This window comes from Eurypyga helias, unplaced genomic scaffold (assembly GCF_000690775.1).
Source record: "Eurypyga helias isolate BGI_N326 unplaced genomic scaffold, ASM69077v1 scaffold30924, whole genome shotgun sequence".
NCBI lineage: Eukaryota > Metazoa > Chordata > Aves > Eurypygiformes > Eurypygidae > Eurypyga > Eurypyga helias.
The window spans coordinates 1-24,072 of record NW_010248659.1 but is presented as its reverse complement, the minus strand read 5'-3'; the positions used below and the strand labels follow the sequence as shown (position 1 = coordinate 24,072).

General features: G+C 36.8%; 1 protein-coding gene across 1 annotated transcript in view; it reads right to left on the bottom strand.

The window, feature by feature from the left end:
• Positions 1-21,610, bottom strand: part of HFM1 (HFM1, ATP-dependent DNA helicase homolog (S. cerevisiae)) — a 38,990-nt gene extending 17,380 nt beyond the window's left edge. Inside the window, exons 1-18 of the mRNA XM_010151142.1 lie at positions 21,540-21,610; positions 21,026-21,147; positions 19,258-19,576; positions 18,212-18,477; positions 17,212-17,259; positions 15,379-15,449; positions 12,638-12,770; positions 10,236-10,387; positions 9,800-9,877; positions 9,501-9,662; positions 8,865-9,065; positions 8,690-8,778; positions 7,722-7,765; positions 7,530-7,631; positions 5,264-5,409; positions 3,707-3,801; positions 2,815-2,948; positions 1,839-1,886 (exon numbers count right to left, since the gene is read on the bottom strand). Coding sequence (XP_010149444.1) covers positions 1,839-1,886; positions 2,815-2,948; positions 3,707-3,801; positions 5,264-5,409; positions 7,530-7,631; positions 7,722-7,765; positions 8,690-8,778; positions 8,865-9,065; positions 9,501-9,662; positions 9,800-9,877; positions 10,236-10,387; positions 12,638-12,770; positions 15,379-15,449; positions 17,212-17,259; positions 18,212-18,477; positions 19,258-19,576; positions 21,026-21,147; positions 21,540-21,610 — 2,281 coding nt within the window. The remainder of the gene's footprint in view (positions 1-1,838; positions 1,887-2,814; positions 2,949-3,706; positions 3,802-5,263; positions 5,410-7,529; positions 7,632-7,721; positions 7,766-8,689; positions 8,779-8,864; positions 9,066-9,500; positions 9,663-9,799; positions 9,878-10,235; positions 10,388-12,637; positions 12,771-15,378; positions 15,450-17,211; positions 17,260-18,211; positions 18,478-19,257; positions 19,577-21,025; positions 21,148-21,539) is intronic.
• Positions 21,611-24,072: the final 2,462 nt, after the last annotated feature.

Here is a 24,072-nt window from a genome sequence, read left to right as displayed (position 1 = left end):
TTTCTTCCTGGTAAGAAAAGTTTTTCCTATCTGCAAGTCACAGTCAATGTCTCTTGCATTTGGAGACTGCAAGCAGTGGTGTGTTTCTGGGCATGGGTTCTTGAAACCGTTACACAACAAACAGCCTCAGCACAGTTCCACCAAGCCCAACATCAATCACAAATTTTTCTACACAATTGTGTAAAAATTAATAAATATTTAAGTGGAGTCCAAGTATTAGCTCTACAAATTTCAGGACATATAGCAGTCTATGTTTTAGTGTATAAGGCCCTCTCCAGATATTTAAGCTACAAATGGTCTAGTATACAAATATACAGAATTATGATGGGCATGAGGACTTTCACTGAAGGGAGAAAACTGCATTTGTAGATTTTCAGAACCCCATTTATAAACTCATCAAGTAGTCTTTTATTAATATACTGGTTTTGGATCTACTAGAAAACTTGCATTAAAATAATGTAAAAAATGTTGTATGCTATTTCCGTGTTTAAAGATCATAGAATCATAAAATGGTTTGGGTAGGAAGGCACTTGTTCACAAACTACTTAGTCAGCTGTATGTTTTCTGGTGGAATTGTAAATAACTAAAAAGCAGTATTTAAAAATAATTCAGTAACTGGGTTTTCAAGTCTTAGCATGAAAAGCCTCTTAAAAGTAGTCTTTCAGTAATTTTTACAGTATTACAGGTAAAAACATTATGCTATTTTTTTTTAAATGTAAATTTGTGTGCTTCATTGTGACATTACTGCTCACATGAAGACCAACTGGAATTTCTTAAATATGTATTTGCATTCTCTTATTTCTTTGCTATTGCACTATGCATTTGCTATTCATGTGCAAACTTAAAAACTAAATTTGGAATTAAAATAGCAAAATAATTCTTAAGAGGACAGACTGAATCGATATATGTGACACATGACTGATATTGTGTGGAATGCTTAATGGACAGATATCTTCAAAAGACTGCAAGTCTTCCCTTGATGCCACTAAGCAAAACGAGTAATTCCATGCATAAGGGCCAAATTTCAGGTAACAGACAAACAATACACTAGAATGTACATCCTCAGTGCAAAATGTCATGGCCAGAGAGTGGAATTCTCAGATCATACCAGTCCAGATGTCTGAACAGCAAACCTATACAATGAGTAATGCGAGTTACCTGTACAAAACCACAGACTTTAAAATTTGCTCCTATCCTCCAATTCACTGGACAAGATCTGCCACACCCTGGTGTTCTCTAAAATTCCTTTTTCACATTATTTGTGTATTTTTTTTAAATTACCAATGCAATAATATCCATCATGAAAAAATTATGCGTTCACTCTCTCCACCTGCTCTTTACTATTGCTGCCTAACATGCTATAATCATGCAGTTTTAAACTGTTTCTGAACAAGTTGAAGATGTTTACATTTTACATCCTTTGTTTTCAAGGCTGAATTTATGATGAAGGGAAGATGACAATTTATGAAAAGGACTTTTTTGAAGGTATAGTAACAGACATTAGTGAAAGCAAATGAGATCAATTGAAGGAAAATTAGGAAGAATGACAAGCTATCAAAATTAAAGTCCTCTGCTTCATATTTCTGAGTATGTGTATGAAGATGAGATAGGTAAAGGCATTAAATTATTCTCCTCTACACACAGAAAACTTTTCCACCAGTGAGAAGGTACTGATAGTGTTTCAAAAGTAATAATTACATAAAATCAGTACCACAACATAGTAAATTACATTCGTTCTGTGAATGGATCTATTGAAATTAATAGAGGTACATAATAAATATGGATAAACCTGCCCTAAAATGTAACATTTTACTGAAAAAAGTTTAAAAGCCACTTACCTTGTAATTTTGCTTCAATTCCAATTTTATCCAATCCAGATGAAAAACCTTCATGAAAAGACAAAAGGCTTTTTAACCTAATACAATGACATACTTCCTTCTCAGTATCACTACCATCAAAACCTATTGCTGATTTTTGGGACTCAGACCAAATACCCCAAAGTGAAAAATTGGTAAATATTTATTATACTGGGAACAAGTCTGAAGTCTTACATAGTGTAAGTACGTAAGTATCAATACGTGGCTGTAAGAACAGATGTGCAAAGGTAAAAGCTGCAGATATTCCCCTATGTAAAACATCAGTCCTAAAAGTTGGAGAAATGTCAGTGAGCAACTCCACGTGTAGAGTTTTTCCTATTTTAGAATACAAGAGGCCACCTAAAAATTGTAAAAAATCATCCAAGTACTAGGTTGTCGTGGTTTAACTCCAACTAGTACGCTGTTCCAGTCCTATCTATAAATCCTTAAAAAAATTTTTCTCCAGCAAGTGCCCAATGACTTCATAATCAGATGTAGAGCAAATGGCCAGGAACAAAGATATGGTCAGAGATGGGGACAGAGAGGCTGTTCTGGACAAGACAAATTGAAGACACCAGCATTAGCACTGCTGAAGATTTGTTTTAGAAAAACTACGAAGTATTACTTTTTTTTTTCCCTTGTCAGCAGATTACATATCCAGAGCTGAAAAGTACACTACGGCTTGATATTGCATTAATGCATGGTCCAGTGTATTAACATCAAAAGAAACAGAACATTAGGAGACTGCAAGTAGCTTCTTCATAGTTTTTTAAATGTACCATGCTGAAACCCCAATTATTTATATTAAAGCAACATAATATTGTTCCTTAAAATGTTACAGGCCATATTACACATCTTGCTCTCAACCCCTTATTAAAAGTAGTCCATAAGAAAATGAAAGTAGCAAATCTAACACATCCCAGTGTCATTAACTTAGGTCAATTAAACAACAACAAACCATAATGAGTTGGATTTTTTAAGGCTCTAATGTACAGGAATGTTGACCGTATCCATTCCAAAGCTACAGTGACATTTGTGACAGTATGCAGCACTATTTCTGCATTTAAGTGCTCGACAAGATGTCTGTGCAAGCTAGTAAAAAAGAAACAAACAAAAAAGAAAAAGTTAAGTACATTTTACCAATTAGTAGTACAAAAACTGCTACAGCTATCTTTTGGGAACAAAACAAAACAACCTCCTTCCCCAAACCCACAACAATTTTCTCTGTGTGGGTTTTTTTTTTTGATTGGTTTGGGTTTTTTTGGGTTTTTTTTTTTTTTTTTACTGTCAACTGTTCAGTTTAATCAGTGAAATCAATAGAAAACAATGAAGAATATGATGTAAATAATCAACAATGTAACATATTTAAAGTTACAGCAGTGTTGATATTTTTAATATATTTGAAAAGTTAAACCTTAGCAAACTTACATGAGCAAAATTTCCTGGTTTACCCTTTAATGTTTTAACTTTCCTATGTATTTCCCTTGATATTCTGTTCACATCAAGTGAATTCTGTGGTCTGGTATTTTCCAGACTCCTATAGTCTAAAAATTTAGATACAAGTCTGGGTTTAATTCTTGCTTTCTGTCTTTGCAGTATGTACTCTTTCCAGTTCTTCAGTTTTCCAGTGGAATCTTCAAATTTTTTTTTTTTTTTTGGTTACATTTAAGATGTTCTGGTTTTAGCTGACAAAACAGAGGCTGTTAACCTCTGAATAGCTTGATTTGATTTTCCTAGAATTTCTTCTACATAGAGCAAAACACACCCCAAAAGCCACCTGAAAACACACATTTGACAGAAACTATGAAACACTGCTACCATCTATACAGTTATAAAAAATGCTTAGTTACCTGCTCTCTATTATATCAGCACCATTTAACATCTGTATATACTTCTCCCTTGTACTCCAACGAGTCATAATAACTGCTGTAGCTGTAGTGTCAAACTGAAAAATAAAACCCCAAACAAAAACTGTTCTCCAGCTCTCAGCACAAAAATTCAAGTTGAATATGCACCACATATCTGCGGAAACCATTAAAACTGTTTTCTTAAATTCTTTGTTGAAATGACTGTTGAATGCCAAGACCTCACTAACTTAAAGGCAAGTTCTATATCATCTGGGTAGCGAGCAGGCTCGGGATTCCGGCCATTGCTGCAGGCAGGTCAGCGCACTAGCCTGTACGTGCTAATGTACAAATAACAGACGTGTCAAGAAACAACACTGATGTGAACGGCTGCTGACCTCCTTGAAAGGTCCACAGCTAAGGAAGGGACTTCTAACCACAACCACAGAAAGCAATTTACTGATGAATTCGCGTTGGCAATCCCCAAACATTATAAAGTCTTGAATGCACAGTCAAGCCTTTTAAAATATTTGTTTATAATATTTGTCATCTACTCTCAAGCCACCTCACTCAGAATATTTTGTTTTGTAATGGAAAAAATACTTTTAGAGTAATTTATTGGGTTTTTGTACGAGAAGTTTCCTGACTTTTGCATTTTTTAGATCAGATTAGTGTATGTAATACTGAAAGGTAGATCTTGGTAAATATTTTAGGCCTTGACTCAGTAAGTTAAAGGGGCTTAGGATGCTGAGTCATAGCTTTTAAAATCTTACTGAATTACATCTCTAGGAAAAAACCCTCAATCAGTTAGGAAAGTTAGGAATATTGGAATTTCCATACTAGTTTAGATCTTAGATCCAGATAAAATACCGTCATGTACACAACACACCACCATGGCTAATATATGCAGCCTCTGGAGACAGATGTGGGGTATGCTATCTCCCATATTAGGTTTTATCTGTATTTCTAAAAATGAAAAGACTTTTAAGTATAAGGTTTACCATAAATGATTCAGAGACTTAAAAAGGTAAAATTAAAATAACCATTTTTAACCCCTGCCTTCCATTTTACAACCAAAGCAATGTCTAGCCAAGCTTTCTTGGCATCAGCAACCTCTTGTGGAAGCAAAATGAATTATACATTTTTGAAGGCAGTGTTTCTGACCCGCTGGTAACTTAATTAGATGTTTTCTTGTTCTGATGTTATGAGAACAAAAGCACATTTCTTTCTATACTATTTAGTATTTCAGAATTTTTATCATGCAATTTATAATTTTTGTGCCAGCTTCCTACTTTTTCTCTAATCCCCATTCCTTATGTAACCCAAATGTAATCTTCAGATCTTTTTTCCCACAGCAAAGTGAAGCAGTACTTCTAAGTACACAACACAAAGGCAATCAAGACTTCTTTCTCAATTAAGAACTTACCCAGGAGTAATTTAACTATTAATATCAACCCTTTAAAAAACAAATGCTGCAGTAAAATTGTTGGTACTGTAGTTTTTTTGCCAAGAGCAGTTTCTGCTGATCTGCCTTTAGACAGCACCCATATAACATTAACTTACTTGAGGTCTTCCTGCTCTCCCAATCATTTGCAGAATATCAGTTTCACTGTACTCTTGGAACACTCCTCCAACATAGTGCATTGTGGATTTTATCACCACCAGATGTGCAGGTAGATTGACTCCCATAGCTAAGGTGCTAGTAGTAACTACATCAGATTAAAGTACACTGATTGCAAGATGAACACAATTGAAATGTTTGGCAGACATTAAACAAACAGCAATTAAGTGACTAGCTCTTGATTCCTAAGAGCTCTCATTTTCTAATGAACTCAGTGGGCATTCTGCACCACAAAGAATTAGATGTAAATTACAGACATGTATTTGCATAACAACTTCTGTGTAACATCATGAACATTCATTTATTATCAAGTATTCTTCAATAAATTACTTCCCAGGTGTTTTTTTATTTAAACATTCCTTAAGATTTGGAGATGATCCAGAATCCAGTTTATCTTCAATATAACACACACCCACTGAAGAAACATTATTCATATTTCTTCATGGATAGATATTTGAATACAGCTATAGCTTCATCATGCTTTGTAGTGATCAACAGCTTCAAGATACATATTTTTAAGTCATTAGTATTAGCATTGCTTAAATCCAGGGTTCCAAACAAGAATCACCACCAGTATTATCACAATACCGATACACACACTCACATGGCAAACACCATTCAAGTTTGTGGCAAATCATCTCAAACTCGTGTTTTCTAAATCATTTTCTCCAATGAATATATGGGCTGGCAGGAATTGAACATGGAAAGCCAGATACACAGGCCAATTGATTCCAACCTATTCCACTAGGAAAACAAAGTATTAATGAATTTTCCAATTCTTTTTTGAAAGGAAAGTTAGTAATTATAGGTACATCAGGAAAGAAGAATCCAATCTAAACTAAAGGCATAACCACATCTTGTGAGAATATTATTGTTTTTCATATTGTGATGGGATGCAAATTGGGAAATTTGTCAAAGAACGATGTCCTAACCAGAAAAAAAGTTGCAAACAAAGGTTACTTACCAGTGCAATCAGAGTGTCAGTCCACTGATGCGTGCATCTGTATACACACACATGTACGCACACACACACACACACACACACACTGTGAGTATACATGCCCTATTTCAAGACCAAGTAATTTTCCCCTTGGAAGTATCTATGAAAGGTGTGTTCTGCACCACAAAGAACACACCATCATGCCACAAACATATAAAGTGGAATATGCCCCATGCTCTTTCAGTTGTAGAAAGGTATTCTAGTGTCCACTTGTGAAACAGTCATACAAACTATAAACTTCAAATGACTGAAGTACCAATAAGCAACTTTGCATTCTTTCATGGTAGTCCACATGTACGTTCACACTATGCTTCAGCTGTGACACAGGGTCTCAAAGTTATCTTTCCAAAGAGCAATTGTAGAACCACAGTCTCCTGAGATTTCAGAAACGGCACCACAGTTAGCAAAGCCACACACAGTGCACTAGGCAGCTAAAATACAGTAGATGACAGAGACGCAGAGACCTTTTAACACTATGGACACAGCAATCTAGCAAGGTTCCCAGATCACAGAAAGGGTATCTACCTTAAATTTTCATAGTGAGTCATGACCATTGTACAGAAAAGAAAAAAATCCAGGAATCTTCCAGTGTTGTACATGAACCACACAGACAATTCCCCATAGGGTCTGAATCCTTTTTTTGGAAAAAAAAAGCCTGGATGAGATGAGACCATCACATCTCAGATACCTTCTCATTTCAGGTAACAGCAGATGAACTATTTCTTAGGACCTTCCCCATCAGTCAAAACAACTTGCACGGGAGTTTGAAAAGAGCATCCTGCCCATCTAAGAAGCATAAATGTAAAAGATTACCTTTGGGGATGCCACTGCTGCAAAGGACACAAATGAAGAAAACATGAGGTAAACTGTGGAAGGACTAGCAGAGAGCTCCACCACAACAGGATGGCTCAGTGGTATAAAAAGAAAGGGACATGGCCAGACCTATACATACACAGGATGGATGAGGGAGGACAATGACCTCCGTGCATGCTGAAAAGAAGAAAAGTTCTATGGTCTTTAGTAACAGCACGATGTATACTCACAGGGTACATGTGCAGGTGAAACACAAACACATCTTTATCTGGATTGCATAAAGTAATTCCAAAGGTTAAACAAACTAAAGAATCATAAAATATTACCACTTCCAAACTGCAGTATTCTCAGGATACATTAACAACATTTTGACTCTCGAAGTTTAGTTTACTTACAAAGTACTGGTAAGTCTCCTACAGTAAAAGCTCCTTCAATTATTCTTCTGTCAGACAGCTCCATACCCGCATGGTGATAGGCCACACCGTGCATTAAAAGATCTGATAATTAAATAATTATCTCATCACTTCATTAAGTTTACTCAGGCAAGTATTCATTCACAGATCAGAGTAGCAGTAGGTTATATTTACCTCTCAGTTTGGAATCTTTCAGTGAATTTGCAGACCTCTGTAATCTATGCGACACAAAAAACAAAACCCCAACTTCACAAAAAAGATTCATTAACATAAGTGGAATATACAAAGATGCAAGTATGTTTTTAAAATCCAAAAATAAACCTTCACATGAAACTAGATACACAATTACCCCACTAAAGATTGCAAGATGTATTCCTTAACATGTATATTTTTCACATATTTTCCCAGAGTTCTACTGCATTTATGCTTTTTAAGGATGTTCTTATTTTTCAGCTACATGTTAAACTATCAAAAGGACATAGTCTTAAAACAACTTTTTTAATATACATTCTTTGGATATTTTAAACCACCCCTTTTTTCCCCATCTTCACAAAGGGAATAAACTGGCACTCTTGAGACAGCTGATGCAGCGTTTCCAGCCGAGTCATCTCTCCAAGTCACAACCTACAATCTGGATGTGATGTTCACATAACGCAAAGACGACCATGTTTGAGGTCCAAAATCAGTAAGTAGCTTTTGCAGCTGCCATGACTAGGCAACAGTGAAGTAAGTAATAATTAGTATGGGTCAGGCCTGTATTTATTAAAGGGATTTGATAATGCAAAGACTTGTATGGCTTAACTTAAAATACTAGCAGGACCACTTGCAATTCAACTATTCATATGCTTAATCTTTGCACTACAAGGCTTCATAGGTCTGTAGGAATTAACATTTGTATGTTTAGAAAAAGCTTTTATAAACAACGTAATGTTTCTGGAAAGTACTGTAAAAATCCGAGAAGCAAATAAAACTTCCCAAGAAGAGTGCCAATTTACCAAAAAAACCCGTTTGGTTTTTTTTTACCAAAAAACTCGTGGGTTTTTTGGTAGTGACTCATCTGCTAGAAACTGTATTAGCTCAACAGCTTTCTTCACAGATGTCAACAGGTTTACTAAACCACAGAAATACTTATTAACAAATACCTTTGTTTCTGTTCTATACTCAGTAGAAATTTAGCATCTTTTGCCAGAACAGAAGCGGCCTGCTGTACTCCTTTTCTTGTGGCACAAAACTATAAATAAGAATAGATATTTTTGAATCAACACTTTTAAGAAAGAAACAATTTCAAGTGTGATTAAAAGAATCCCCCTGTTGTACCACAAGTGCTGGTTTTTGTTCCGAGTATGTCTGTATAACGCTAGCTATCTTGTAGTTAAGAGTTAAGTCAAATTTGAATTCTGTCTGATTGTCACTGCAAGGAAAACCAAGAACAATTTTGCGTAGCTTCACTGGTCGTTGATCCTCATCTATTTTCAGACATACAGCAGGCATCTTGCCATCTGAAAGCCATTCTGCAATCTTTAAAAAAAAACAAGAAACAGAATGAAAAAGATTAATTTCTGCTTTTAATCATGCTCTGCTCTAACTGCATCACACAATAATTAACTTAGACTTAGTCACATGTAAACTATTAACATATTTGACATTGCTTTTAGCATTAAAAACATAGGTGAAGTTCTGCCTTCTACAAGATCAATATAATTCAGACTGAAATCTCAAGTCTGTTGTGATTTGTACTTAGATTTGTACACAAACAGAAATCTAAAACTGAAGCACGTTGATACGTGGCTGATAGTTCCATATAGTTGTAGGTCATTTGTTACACTAACATCAACCTCACAGGTGACAGCGTCCAAGTGACAACTTTGTTATCAATCTGAATTTATCACTCCAGGTAAATTTTTGTAAAAGACAACTACATTAATTAAAATACAGTTAAAATGTAACTCTTACATCTTCAGCATTTGGGATTGTTGCAGAAACCGCTACAAATCTCAAGGGAGGAACAGTGTCATGATTCTCTGAAAGTCGCCAAAGAGAAGACTGAACAGTCTTCATCCGACTGACTACAACCTCCAACGTTGCACCACGGCTTTCATCCTTTATAACATGCACCTATTAGGAACATTAAAAGACTGTAAAGTTTTTCTCCAGTTACAATGTATACATGTGTTAAATAAATGTTATATTTTCTAAGTTTCCTTTTATCTTCAAGAACAAAACCAGTGCATGTAAAACCTTAATTTTCTCACCTCATCAATGAGAAACAGTCGTACAAGCTGGACTATAGAGTTGTCTCTCCACCTTCTAGTCATGCTATCCCATTTTTCCTAGGAGAAGAAAACAACACAACAAAACAACAGAAGGTGAAAGATGTTTTAAAGGCCAACATATGCCAGAAGTACAGTACAGGCAGACCTGCCTACACTTCAATAAATCTTAAAATAAAATCAGTTAAATTAACTCAAGCTAATGTCATGTATGTTTCATCTGACACATGATCATATTACTAACTACAGTTTATATGAACTAATAGTACGCACAGCAATATACAGGCAACCATAAGGAACATAAAACTACTACTTATTACAACAACAAAAAAAAAGACCAGTCCTAGATCAATATAATTAGTAGACTGCTAATGTCTGCTTATTCTAGATTTCTGTAAGAACTGGGATTGAAACCTACAGGTGTAGTGATAATAACGTGAGCATGATGTATTTCAAACAAATCATCCACCACTGTATCTCCTGTCAGTTCCTTGCAGCTGAGTCCGATAGGTCCAAATTTTTCTTTCCAGTCATCAAAACGCTGACTGCATAGAGCTTTTATTGGAGCCACTAAAAATAACACCAAATAATCAGTTATATCAGGAAAACCAAATATTCAACTGTATTTTAAAAATCCTAAATGCATACATTTTTAAGATGTCTTCTTGAATTTAATTTCTCTCATTTCCAACTTTGCTCCCAGAACCACAAAATTTTAAGTGGTCTTATTACCCTTATTATCCTATTCTATGTGCACAGATCAGTGTTGAGCACTGAGCCCCAGTTCCTCCCTGTCAGCAATCGGAAAGAAACCCCTTTAATTAAGGTTATTTATGCCCTCTCTTAATCCTGATTTATTCCTCAATCCCACATGGAAACAATCATTCAGTTATCAAAGGTTTGCTCACAGGCAGAATAAACCACAGGAAATACCTCTTTTCGAATGGAGGATCACACAAATACAAACTTTTTTCCAGTGCAGAATGTTTTGAGCACTCTGCATTCAGCGAGAAAAGGGGTTATACATGGGAAACCATCCATGAGCAAGAGATAGAACACCAGGAGAAATAAAAATCTACCCAAACCAAATGTACAGTTCAGTGTAGTCAGGGTCATGCCCAGCCAGCAGCTAACACAGCAGGTGGCAGCTAAGCTGGCAGGTAGCAGTTCTGATGCTTGTCCTATGAACAGACTCCTAAACCAACCTATTCGTAACTTTTTTTTCCCCCTAAGGATACATACTACACGATTGCAGATGGAGGTTGACAAGAACTGATACCAGCAACACATGTAACTCTCTATTGGCTGGGTAATCTATATGGAAAATGCAGTGATTTAAGTGAAAGAAGTAGTGATCTACACATGATCTGAAAACAGTAGTAGTAAAATAGATCCCGCAATGATTACATCCTAGGCTAGTTAGAGCCACTGGAATATGACAACTGACAAGTGATCCTTAAAATGAAGATATTTAAAGAACCAGTTTCTGCTTCAGAAAGAGGTGTAAAATCTCATAGGCCTATCAGTTGCCTATAAAGTAAGGGAAATCCCTAGCTCCAGAAATCTGATTAAGCTACCAGCTACCACAAAATTGCAGAAGTAATAATCTTTTGCTATGCAAGAATGGAAGAAGTTCATGATTGCTCCCAGAATTTCAGTTACCAATCCCTCGCATTCATTAAAGCTGCTGGGAAAGAACTCTAATTTACACAACAGCTGCAAGCGAATTCACATACATTGTGCCACTGACAAACCAGGTACCAGAGCACACTCTAGCAGTACATGATCTGATTAACCCCTCTGTTCCAACATTTGGAAAACTGACATGTCTCCTTCTTCATCTTTGTTGAACTTGGCAAGGTCAGCAGACCTAACTCCCACCAGCAGGTAACTGCTTCCTTACTGAAAGTTCTAACCAGCCAATTTCTATCAATTCTACCAAGGCAATCAAAACCATTACCGTACACTGAAATGCTCCAACTTCATCTGCTGGCACGGAAACTATAATACATGCCTGTTTATAAAAGATCTGTTTACAATACCCGGTAAACTCTAAATCAACACTAGCTTTATTGTAAAAAATCAAGCACAGCAGAATTTTTTAGAAAAATAATTAGGCTGAAACTTTTGTAAATAGAAAGATTAGCCGTTAATAGTGAGACTGACAAATATATCACTGTATGAATTAATTAAAACTGGGACAAACACACCAATTTAATCTGATTTACATGATATAAACTCAATTCTCCAGGAAGGAAGGAATAAAAGTATAATTTTTGTGACTATCTTCAAGTATTTTCATTAGTTCCTATACAGATCGATTAAACTCCTTAAGATAACAGCTCTATCGCATCTGAACTAATAGACAGACAGCAACAGTTAGCATAATGCCTTGCCAGGTTAAGTGAATACTGGAAAATTTGATCCATTCTCAGAGCAACAGGCAGGCATACAAAACATATTGCATGATTTCTGCCTCTGCCAGTAGCAATTTGTTTTAATTTCCTTTGCTTCCTTCTTCCCCTTTCACGTACATCTTGCCTTCTTAGAGAACAAACTCTTTACAAAATTTTTAAATTTTTATTTGTATAGGCAATGCTGAACACTACAATTATATGGTGCTGTTAAATACTAACATAGTTACAATGGTATCACAAATAAACAAACCCTAAAAGAGACAACTTTTAAAAGAATGAGGTAGGTCACAATTTATTAACATATTTATTTTCAGTATTATTAAAGCACTCACTCCAGATCTCCATATTTACAGAATGACATTTTCTATTGCTGTCACCAAAATGTTTAAAGCTGTCTACTTACTGTAAACAACTTTAATATTTAACCATGGCAGTGGGGATTCCATGAGTAATCTGGTAATAGCTAGCTCCAACATTGCAGTTTTTCCAGAGCCAGTAGGAGCACAAATCACAAAATTCCTATCTGTATAAAGAAGCTAGAAAAGAATTGCAAAGTAGTAAATATAACACAGCTATCTATGGTACCTATTCATACATTCCAAAAGCACTGTCTACGGGAAAACGACACAAGGAAATTATTATTACATTGATATATACAGTCCTCTAAAAAATTTTGTATTATATGTGAACTTTTAAGTTACAGCAAAAGAAAGAACATCATCTGCCACACATCTACCACAGAAATGTAAATGAGATACTGTTCGTCTAAGGTTATTATGCAAGGAAGTCTAGCATTCTGCAGCAAAGAGAAACAACAGTATCTTAGCCTTAGATGACGTTAATACAGAATCACTGACAACATCCAACTGCAATCAAATGTATGCTCATGAGAAAAAGGTATTTTGTGCTCAAATTCAAAGGGCAGTTTGTTTTCTTTCTCTAATTCAATGTGCATTCAAAATTCCAGTACTGTCAAATACATACGATTTCAAAAAGCAGCACAGAATGTTAACCTATCAATAACGACGCACGTAGGTTTTGTATGACTACGCTTCCTTCCTTTCTACTCTCATGTTACATCCTCCACCATCGAAGCCAGGTATGTCCATGTCAGGTTCCCTGTTTTTCCTCTGACCAGACTGATTCTACTCTCCTTCCTCCTCTGCAACACTACCCACCCATCCTCCCTCCATCGCAGCATGCTCTGTGCAGCTTCATTTCCTTCCCTACCAACTCCTCATGGATTCTTCTATTAAACATCTTTTTTCCTTTCCTTCTAGCTGTTAGTTGTCTAAAACTATTTTGTGACTGTTAGGAGCTCACTTGGATGAACGGGAATCACCTATTACTTTATTTATACATAACTAGCAATGACTGACACTCACAGTACTGCTGAAGAGCTGCAAGAATTACCTCTGACCTTCACCTACCATTTCCAGTTTTCCAATGCTCATAAGAATCAGTGAGGTGTGAATGCTGTATAAATACAAAATTTTCCCTGAGTTTTGTTAAATAATCCTCTGTAACATTCACTGTGAAACAACCAGAAAAGTGGTACCAAGTTGAATGCTTTCAACTTATTTTGTGGAAACAGAGAGTTGCTATCAAGTTGAGTCTTGCAAGCTTAACCAATGAAAAAAAAAATATACAAGACCACTGTCTTTTTAATATGATGATTTCTCTTAATTTTTAACAACATGTTATGTCTTATGGTGTGTGATAAGCAAACCTTGTCCTTCCTGGTACCTTACAGACAAGTTTATATTTAGGAGTACTAATACATGAGCCATTCAAAAAAAAAATTTTTTTTTAAAAACTATTGCCCTGAGAACTGTGTTTCTGCACCTTTAATGAATGGAAACCTTATTCCCAGCTGTGGTTTTCCATTATTCTAGGAACAAAGCGTCACACAAGATTATTCTACAGGCCCATATGATGTGTAAATCTCATCAGAAAATAAACGCATATTTGGAAGTAAGGAAGAATACCCCAAATCTATGCATGAAACTAAAAATGTAATGAAAAAAAAATCCCAAAAATACAGGTCTCCATATAACTTAAATACAAGATTATTCTGCTTATATACGCAACGTTCTTAAAATCTTCTTTTTATAAAACATTACTTAGTGGATAAGAAATTAAACCAAAAACATTTGCAGCATCCAAAGTAGCTTAAAAAACATGCCTAGAAATGTTTGTGAATGTCACTGGGATTTCCCCTAGAGTTGAATAAAAATTTCAGTGCTCTGCTAAAGACTGATGGAACCTGCACCTCTTCTCTGCAACACCTCTAACACAATCTTTCACAAACGGATTGCTTTCAAAATAAAGAGCGACCATAGAATCAGAGAATCATAGAATGGTTTGGGTTGGAAGGGACCTTAAAGATCATCTAGTTCCAACCCCCCTGCCATGGGCAGGGACACCTTCCACTAGACCAGGTTGCTCAAAGCCACATCCAGCCTGGCCTTGAAGACATCCAGGGATGGGGCGTCCACAACATCTCTGGGCAACCTGTTCCAGTGCCTCACCACCCTCTCTGTGAAGAATTTCTTCCTGATATCTAATTCTTCTATCTTCCGGATATCTAACCTCCCTGATTTCAATTTGTACCTGTTACCCCTTGTCCTATCACTACAGGCTCTTGTAAAAAGTCTTCTCCCAGCAGGCCCCCTTCAGATACTGGAAAGCTGCAATGAGGTCTCCTCGGAGCCTCCTCTTCTCCAGGCTGAACAAGCCCAGTTCTTGCAGCCTTTCATCATAGGAGAGGTGCTCCAGCCCTCTGATCACCTTTTTTATCATAGCTGATAAAAAGTGCATGGACAAACCCCTCATACAAAAGGACTTCTCTAAAGTTCTGCTTTTCTTAATCTTCCTGTGAAAATCAAAAAAATATTAATAATCTGTATGCGTAAACACACATGTAATTCACATCTTCACATAATGTATTTAAAACTGAGAAAAAAAAATTTAAAGGTACTTCTGGTCTCTTTTTGCAGCTAAGCACAACCCTGCTCAACCATTCCAGGAAGAAGTTCTAGATACATTACAGTTTTCTAAAGACTTAAGTTTTGATTATCAAAGTATCATTTAAATTTATCTACAAAGTACAACTTGCAGCTGCACCTAATGTGTCATACTTACATCATCCAAAGCTTTAGACTGTGCATAGTTAAAATATGGGAAGTCCTTAAAAATACTTCTAAATTGGGTTGCTTGACAGCATTAAGGAAATGAAAACAGTTGAGTGAAAATCTATGAAATGCATTTTAGAACTGTAAAATACATCTTGTAATTTAAATGCCTACTAAAAATACATGCAACAGTCTTTCACTGATACAGGCTTGCAAAAATGGTCCAAAAGTAACTTATTAAATGATTTAGGAGCTTTATTTAGATTCTTGGTGTGCCATATATTCCACTTCACCAAAAGAATCACTACCTATTTGAAAGGTCTCAGGATTATACCAATAATCAGGAATATCCTCCCTGGCTCAGGCATTATGGAGTGGCACAAAATTACAGAATGTGAAACTGCAAGGGGCAAAAGCTTTATTCTACACTGCAAACCAGATACAAGAGCAAGCAGGGCACTGCTGTTAGCATATCTAAAGTGTCAATAGTCACGTTATATTTGTAACGTAACATAAATTAATTAGCATAATACTGTATGTCCAGTCAGCAGTAGCAAAGAAACTCACCTACGATCTCTTAGTGGTGACAGTGCTTTAAAAGGTATTTTCAATTGCTAATATTGTGTATTGTTCAGATTAACAACATTCCTATCTAGAATACGAGTAAAAGGAATAGAGTATCGTTACATTACAAATCCAAATGAGTAAGTTGATCCTTGTCTGGACTTGCATTGAAGACACACAAGCAGACTAACCGTAACCATCCATTGGGCTGAGGATGTACACACAGCCAGATGTAACACCAACAGTAACAAGAACAATGAACTGCTGAGACCTGATGTTACATTAGAATGTTAGATTAAGATTAGATGTTACATTAAAAGACTAAATAAAAAGGAAAAGAAAAAGAAAGGAAACATGAAATAAAAGTAGTTAAATAATAAACATTAAAAATGGGTAAAGATAGGCAAGTAATATTAGATACACTAAAGAAAATAAAGATTTTTTTAAAAAGACTTCTCTAAAATTACCTCTCTGAAGTGATCTATCTTCAAAATGCAGAACATTGACAATCTGTAACTGGCAACATCAGAACAACCGAGTCCTTACTAATTTTGGAAATTATGACAATTTTTAAAGCTATTTACATAAATTTGCCTACATTTAGACATTTCCTTGTCCTGATATTTAACCCACCAATTGACAGGTTACTAGAAACAAAATGTTGAAAAGACAGTGTAAAAAAGCAAATAAGAAAGTGTGACAGATACAGATGGATGGTTAATTATGTTATGGGTTCAGCGCAGGGGCAAGAAGAAGGAAAATGATTGTAAAATCTGCTTAAAGAATGGAAATATACTGTATGCACACTGCAGCGCAATACAGACCTATAAAGTTTATTTTCTTCTGAGAAAATGGGACAAAATATAAGATTCATTTTTCCTAATAATCCTAAATGCTATTTCACCTTTCCTTTATTTAAAGTACATGGGAATATATGTGTATATGTGTCTTTGCATATAAAATCTGGCCTGATATATTATGCAAACTAAAAATTTTATATTCTAAAAATGAACAGTTTTGAGGATAGAATTTGAATACTTGAAGTAAGAATAAATTTGCTTAGCACTGAGTGATCTATAAGTTGCTCTACTTTCATTCTAGCTTGGGAAGTTCAAAGGGTAAACACCTATCCATCACTCGATTCCCAGTATTACATTATAAATCAAAACTATTACAGTATAATGCATGAGTTCCTATGGCTACAAATTAAACACTAATTTGAAAATGTAAAAGCAGTGTAATAAAATCAGTAAATCAGATACAGCAAATACAAGGATACGTATTTCTGTAACAGCCCTCAAATTTTCCAGTTTTCTTCCAGTAGTTCCTAAAGAAATAGAAGTAGTAAACTTATAAAACCATTTTTTTTTTAAATTTGTTTTCAACCATGAAAAATATCTCCACGATGCCAAGCTATGTGTTCTGCGAGTAACTGCAAGGCTATAACAGGGTCTAGGTGAGACAGAAGGAGCTGACAGGATAGGACAGGGAGGTCACAAGCTCATGATTTGAAAGGACCATCTTGGTGGCCCTTTGCTGAACTCACTCCAGTTTAAGGATGCCTTGCCTATATCAGAGGCTCAGAACTTGATGCAGTACCTAGATGCGGTCTCAAAAGTGCCAAGAGGGGGAAAATCACTCAACCTCCTGGTTTTGTTCCTGTTAACAAAGCCTAGGATGCTGGTGGCTTTTGTTACTGCTGTTTGCCAGACCCCAGGCACTTTTCTGCAGAGCTGCCTCCAGACAGTCCACCCCAGAGAAACCCCAGGGATTCCTCCTTCCCTGGGGCAGGACTTTGCATTCATGCCTACTGAACTTCATGAGATCCCTCCCAACCCTCTCCAGGACAGACCCCTGCAGTTCTCCACTCGTGGCAGGCTTTGGGCAGAGTGTGACCCATTAACCACCACCCTCTGAGTCTGACCATCCATCCATTTTTTTACCCATGCAGTTGTCCATCCATTCCTATTATCTTAACTTGTCTCCCAGAGTGTTGGGGCAGACAGTGCTTCTCAACCATTCTATGATTCTATCAAAAGCCTTGCTGAAGCCAAAGTAAAATGTAACTTTTCTTCATGAATTTTTTACCCACCTCATATTGAACAACCACGCAATTAGGCTTCATAAGCTTGAAATACCTTCTATCAGAGTTAGCCAATAATCTCACCTTGAACTGGTGGGAAAATGTTCCTCACTCTACCTCCGATCATGGATATTCATTATTATTATATACATCAGACAGTGGACTATTTTTCTTGAAAAAGAATAATTATAATTACCTGTCATATCCAGAATCTCAGAAGCATTAGAAAATGGTTTCATTTTAATTCTATTTTGAGATGCAATGTCCCCATCATTCACCCTATCCAGAGTAAAATCCGAGCCTTTAGTCGCTGGAGCATGATGATTATTTCTCCATAAACCACCTTTTCTCGCTTCTTTCATGTTTTCATTTGTATTTAAGTAAGTGTCAATTTCTTTCACATCCATAGAATTATCTTTAAATTCTGTATCTTTGCACATGTAGCCAGACATTTTAAATAAGCTGCAAAAGATCCAGGATTTTCATTGGTTTGTTGCAATGTTACACAGTTTCTTTAATATTTGAAAAGTAGGTGTGTTTGTTTTAGAAGCAGAACTAGTAAGACACAATCACAAGAAAAGTTTGCATCTAACTGTACTTGCTCTGACACTCTTCTACCTGAAGAAGACTCCTTTCAAGATACATTTTAACTTGACTTTCTTTCCAGAAAGAACCTGAAAGAATAAACTGCCTGTCCAAATGGGTTCTGAATCCCAATAGCAGATTTAACTGTCAACCTCTGCGTAATCAAAAACAATACAGACATACAGGTTCTGAGAAATGGGCAGAGCTGGGCCTAGAAGAGGATTTTAGCCATAAGCCCCCCCCTCCCAGGCAGCACTGAAATCATGGGAGAAGTGCTCAAGGTATTCCTGGCTGGCTGACCTCTGCTCTGAAAAGCAAGTGATCTCAGCCTTCTTGCTCACTACCATGTGGATAAAGAACTCAGAATAGTATTTTGAAAAACCTTTGTTATCTAACAATTTCTTTAACATTAAAGAAACAAACTTCATGCTTACTTTTCTCATAAAAGAAGCAGAGCTCAGGACACATTTAATGCCAGTACTATAATATTGCCAAAAGGAAACATCTTTTTTCCTTATACTGAAAAGAGTTAGTGTCTGGAGCCTTGTTAAAGTACCTTCAATTGAAGGATCCAAAACTCTGAGTTTAACAAATTTATCTAAAATAATAATATGAATCTCACAGCTGATAAATTATCAGAATTGACTGGACACATACCTTTTCCTTAATGCTGAATGACTCTCATCATCACTGTTTTCTGGAAAATCACTTATTATTTTATTTTGTGAAAAATTTGCACCAGGTTGCTGAGAAACCTCTGTTCCTGTTTTAGATTTAACTTGGTCAGAAGAGAGAAACAATGAAACCATTTTCAGATTTTCATGCCGAAAACTAATTTTCTCTCTTTCTCCTACACTTAACTGAAGGACTTCTTTTTCAGAAGCTGTGCCGAAATGAAAAGGTGCTGAGGATTTATAATTTACTCCCTCAGTGTTACCCTTACGTTGCTGAATAAACTTTTGATGTGTTCTCCCTCCTACAAAAAGAATAAATTATTATTTCTATTAATAGTCATATTCCTATTCACAGTAATTAAGTATCTTCCACACAAAATAAGCCAAATTCACACATCTATTACATGAACTGATACTTGTATCTTATTGCAAGAACTTTAATGTATATTTTGACTCATGCTGATAAATGCAAAGCATCTGTTGTCAATTTAAAAGTTATAAGAATAGGGTCGCTTTCTTTGCTTCCTATACAAAGTAATGGAGCAAAACTGTTCCTCAGAACTACAGAGTAGTCTGTAAGATAGAAATTCTTTTCCCGTCCCAGAATAAAGACAGCCTTTTAAAAACATTGACACAATGACCAAGCTCAAAGTTCCACTATGAACAGCTGTGAGATAAACCCTGCAATCTCAACAGTCAAAATTCGTAATGAAGTCAGGACAGACTTGTTTCATAGTCATCTTGGTTAATTATCACATTTTGCAGGGTTAGTTCTCAGTAGGATCAGTGTCCTGATCTGGCTGACCATACAGGCATTACTGTCGGTAAAAGGAATACAAGAGCAGAAATGAGCAATTGAATGCAACAAGATCACAGAACAGGTCTATTCCGCAGCCTTCCAATTTCAGTGTTATCCATCTAGAAAATTAAAACAACAACGCCCTGTTTGTGACATAGCCCTAACAGTTCTAATTCGACAAACACCAGAAAGCTTATTGTATGAGTAGTTCTCAATGGAATTGCTGCTGCATAAAGCAGCAAAAAACCCTTTTGTCTTAACAATTCCTAAACAGAGAATATCATAAATCAGCACAGCAGGTAAGAAATGTGGAAATCCAGTTGAGAGAGATAAAGCAACCAAATTCTTTACAATAAATGTCCTTAAGGTGATCCTGAATGTCTAGATGGAAGGAATATTCCACTTAGCATCAATCAGTGGCCAGATTCAAATTTGGCATCCTGAATAGCAAGTTGAAAAAAAGCCCCAAGAGTGAAGAAGAAAGTTAGGTTCATACAAACCCTCCACTCCCTAGGTGGGACACAGATCAGATCCGTATGTTGCATTATACTCTTACAGCTGTTTCCCACGGTGTTATGGTGCTTCATGGAACAGTGTGGAGTAGCTGAAATTCTGATCATACTTCTTACCTTGCCCACTTCTGCACGGTAAATGTGTAGCCTGTATATGCTGAAAGGGGACTGCTAATACTCCAAACATACATCAGACCATCACTCAACTAAAGTATGTTCTTTGTCTCTATTTGCATACCTAGAATATTTCATATTTCACACATTAATAGACAGAGAAGGAATTCTCTGGCAAGCTAATTATTTGTTAAGCCATTCAAAATTATTGTCAAATATTACGGTTTATTGGGATTCGGCTGTGTTAGGTTTACGGCTGGACTCAATGATTGTAAGGGTCTTTTCCAACCTAAATGATTCTATGATTCTATTCTATGATATTTTACCCAAAGGAGTGTTGGCTACATTTTTTTCCAATTCCTCCTGTAACTCCTCGGCAGTTGGCATTTCAGCAATAGCCGGAGCAGGTGCAATACAACAAATCTTACGCTCTTCATTTTCTAGATACCTATTTTTAACACACAAATATAAGGTAAAAGCATTCTTCAAGCATCCTCCACAACATCTACCTCAAAATCACTAATCACAAATAAAGTACTTTCTCCTGATAAAAAATATTAATATTCTTTAATTCATGTGATTTTTAATGACAGAAAATTTAAGATGCAAATCTTCTGCTAACCCGTATTCCTTAGAGCCCTAAGATAAACCTACATCATTCAAACTTCAGTGTGCTTGGAAAAACAATTCAAAGTATGGGTTATGAACCTGGAAACTTCTAGTCTCGCATATCTATTGGTAGGCAGAAAAAGGAGTTAAAAAAAATTATGTAAAATGATTAAGAATGTAGAAAAATTTGGAAAAATAGTCATATGTATATATTTAACAATAAAGATTTACCTTTGTCTTGTATCTGGTCTTTCATAAAATAAATTATCCAATGAAAAGACCATGTCTGCAGAGCTGAACATTTTTAGATCAAATGTGAAGTCTGCAAAAGACAGCACAAGGACCTGTGACACTGAAATTACTACAATTCAACCTTATTAGTTGTAAGTGCCAATGCTTAATTTCTAGATTTTTTTTTTCTTTTAGAGCTCTTGCCTGCATCCTTAACTCTCCTGATAAAATACCATTCCTATTACTTATGACCAAAAAATCCTGCAGGACAGGATTCTAGGTTTTGCCACTGTTTGTTTCACACTAATAAATCGAGAATTTAAAAATCATGCTAATAAATCTAAGAAAACTGTTTAACCTTGCCACCATGCTTTTGCATGCTTTTAATGTCAGTAATTTTTTTGGAGTTCTCAGGCTTGGGTATCAGTAATGGCAGCAGAAAGCATCTGTCAGGAGCACTATCAAGTTGAAGCTATTCAAGTAGTAATTATCTTCATTAAGTGTTTATCCAACTGAATAACCACCACTCCATCAGCTCTAAGGAGCTGGAAGCACTGCACACTAATATGAAATGGTTTTCATACCTCAGTTGGGGAATCTTCAACATATGATTATGCAACTTCCATTTAAATAATTTGGATTTGCAATTCCCACCCTTGAGCAGTCTTTGTTACTAACAATATTTAATCTCCCAGGTCCTTCAGGCCCCCACTCTCTGTACATCATTTATTCTTTGACTGGCTCCATTAATTCCAATTGCTTAATGACATACATAAAAATGATAGATGTCATGCATGGCAAAACATTCCTTTATGCAGTTTTGCATTCGTCCATGTGCTTACTGGCTGTCAGCTGGGGCACCTCCCTCAAAATCCCCATCCAAGCGGAAAAAAAAAAAAAAAGAAAGAAGCCAAAATGTGGCTTCTTTGTGTCCAAGGTGGACAGGAATGAAAGGGTCTTTTTTATACTCTAAATGCTGTATCATAGCACAGGGAAAATGCATATTCAACATAGCAGAGTGAGAAAAATGAGTGGGTCTTCGCAGGAGCAGCACAGAGCATCGATTCACACTCACAGAGGCGTTTCCCAACCCCTGTAAGCAAAGGCCTCACGTGTGTGTTTGAAGAAACAGCTTACTACAGACTTACTACAAACACTGCATGCCTCAAGGGGTTTGCTCTGTTTTTAGGCCCCTTTGCTTTTCACCTCCCTCCTAAAACCCAGTCCTTTCCTCAGACCTCTGTATTTCACCTCAATGCTCTCTCCAGGGGTGCCGAAGTGAAGGTGCTAACTTTCAGGGATGCTGCCCAAACCACAACTGCTTGCTCCCAGCTCTGGACCAGGTGCCCAGAAGAGGCAGGGAGCATCCCCACCTCACAGCACCCCTTCCCTATGCCTGCGAGCCCCTAAGACCCGCAGTCAGACTTCAACTAAGGCAGAAGAACTTCAGAGAGTCGCTCACGCCTCACGAGCAGCACTTCCCGCCACCCCCGCGCAAAATGGCGGCAGCGCAGCGGCTAAGGCGGTGCCACAGCGCCCCGGCAGCACCGCCCCATCAGTGCCTCTCAGATGGGCTGGCTGAGCGAGGGGGAAGCGGCGATTACCACCCAGTCCCTTCCTACCACCGTCTCAGGGGAGGGCCAGCACTCCAGAGTCTGCGGTTCTTTCGCTGCGGCGGGGTTTGCGGGCTCCCTGTGGCGCGAAATGGAGGGCGCCGGGGCTGCTGCGCGATGGCCGCGTTTTCTCTGAGGCGCGGCCCGGCCCGGCCCGGCCGTCACACCTGACAAACCACCTACACTGACAAATCCTGAAACTAGGGGGAAAGGAAGGGGCTAAATTCTCCTTAAAACGGTGAAAAAAGAATGTGGAGAGACTCCACTGGTGCCAGACTTAGAGCTTGCCCAAACATGGATTTATCGGAAGTTAATCTGTGTTAAAGTCCTTATCACTTGTACCCTGATAGAAATGAGAAAAGGCAGCTGATTTCTGCGCCACATGACTCCTGTCAAAAGGACTCCTACAGGAAGAAATACTGAAAATACTGATCCTTAAAATATTTTTGACTGGATTTCTGAAGATCATGCCTATATTTTTCTTCTTGGTGGTGCCCTTGTTAAACTAGCCCAACAAAGCTGCCTCAAGCAATTTGCATTGATTGAAACAAGATAATGTAAAATATTTGTAAAGTGCAGAAGTCGGTTGATTTCCCCCCCCCCTTTTCACAGGAATACTGCCCCCAGGAACACTGCAACTTTTAATTCTGGACTTGCCATTGGAGTATAGTTTTTGAACTAGTAAAATAAATAGCAGAACTGTCTCAGTCTAAATTTTAAGCTGGTTCAAAGCTTCATGCCATTCAACAAATACTAGAGAGGCAGCTACTGTAAATATGTATTTCCTCATACATAAATAGATGAAAAGGAGACAGAAGATTTTCTCAAATACTGATTGATTTTAACATAAATAATTTTTATTTAATCAACTTTTCTGTTTTTCTTTCTTGAAAATATTAATTTTTAACTTTCCATTTCAA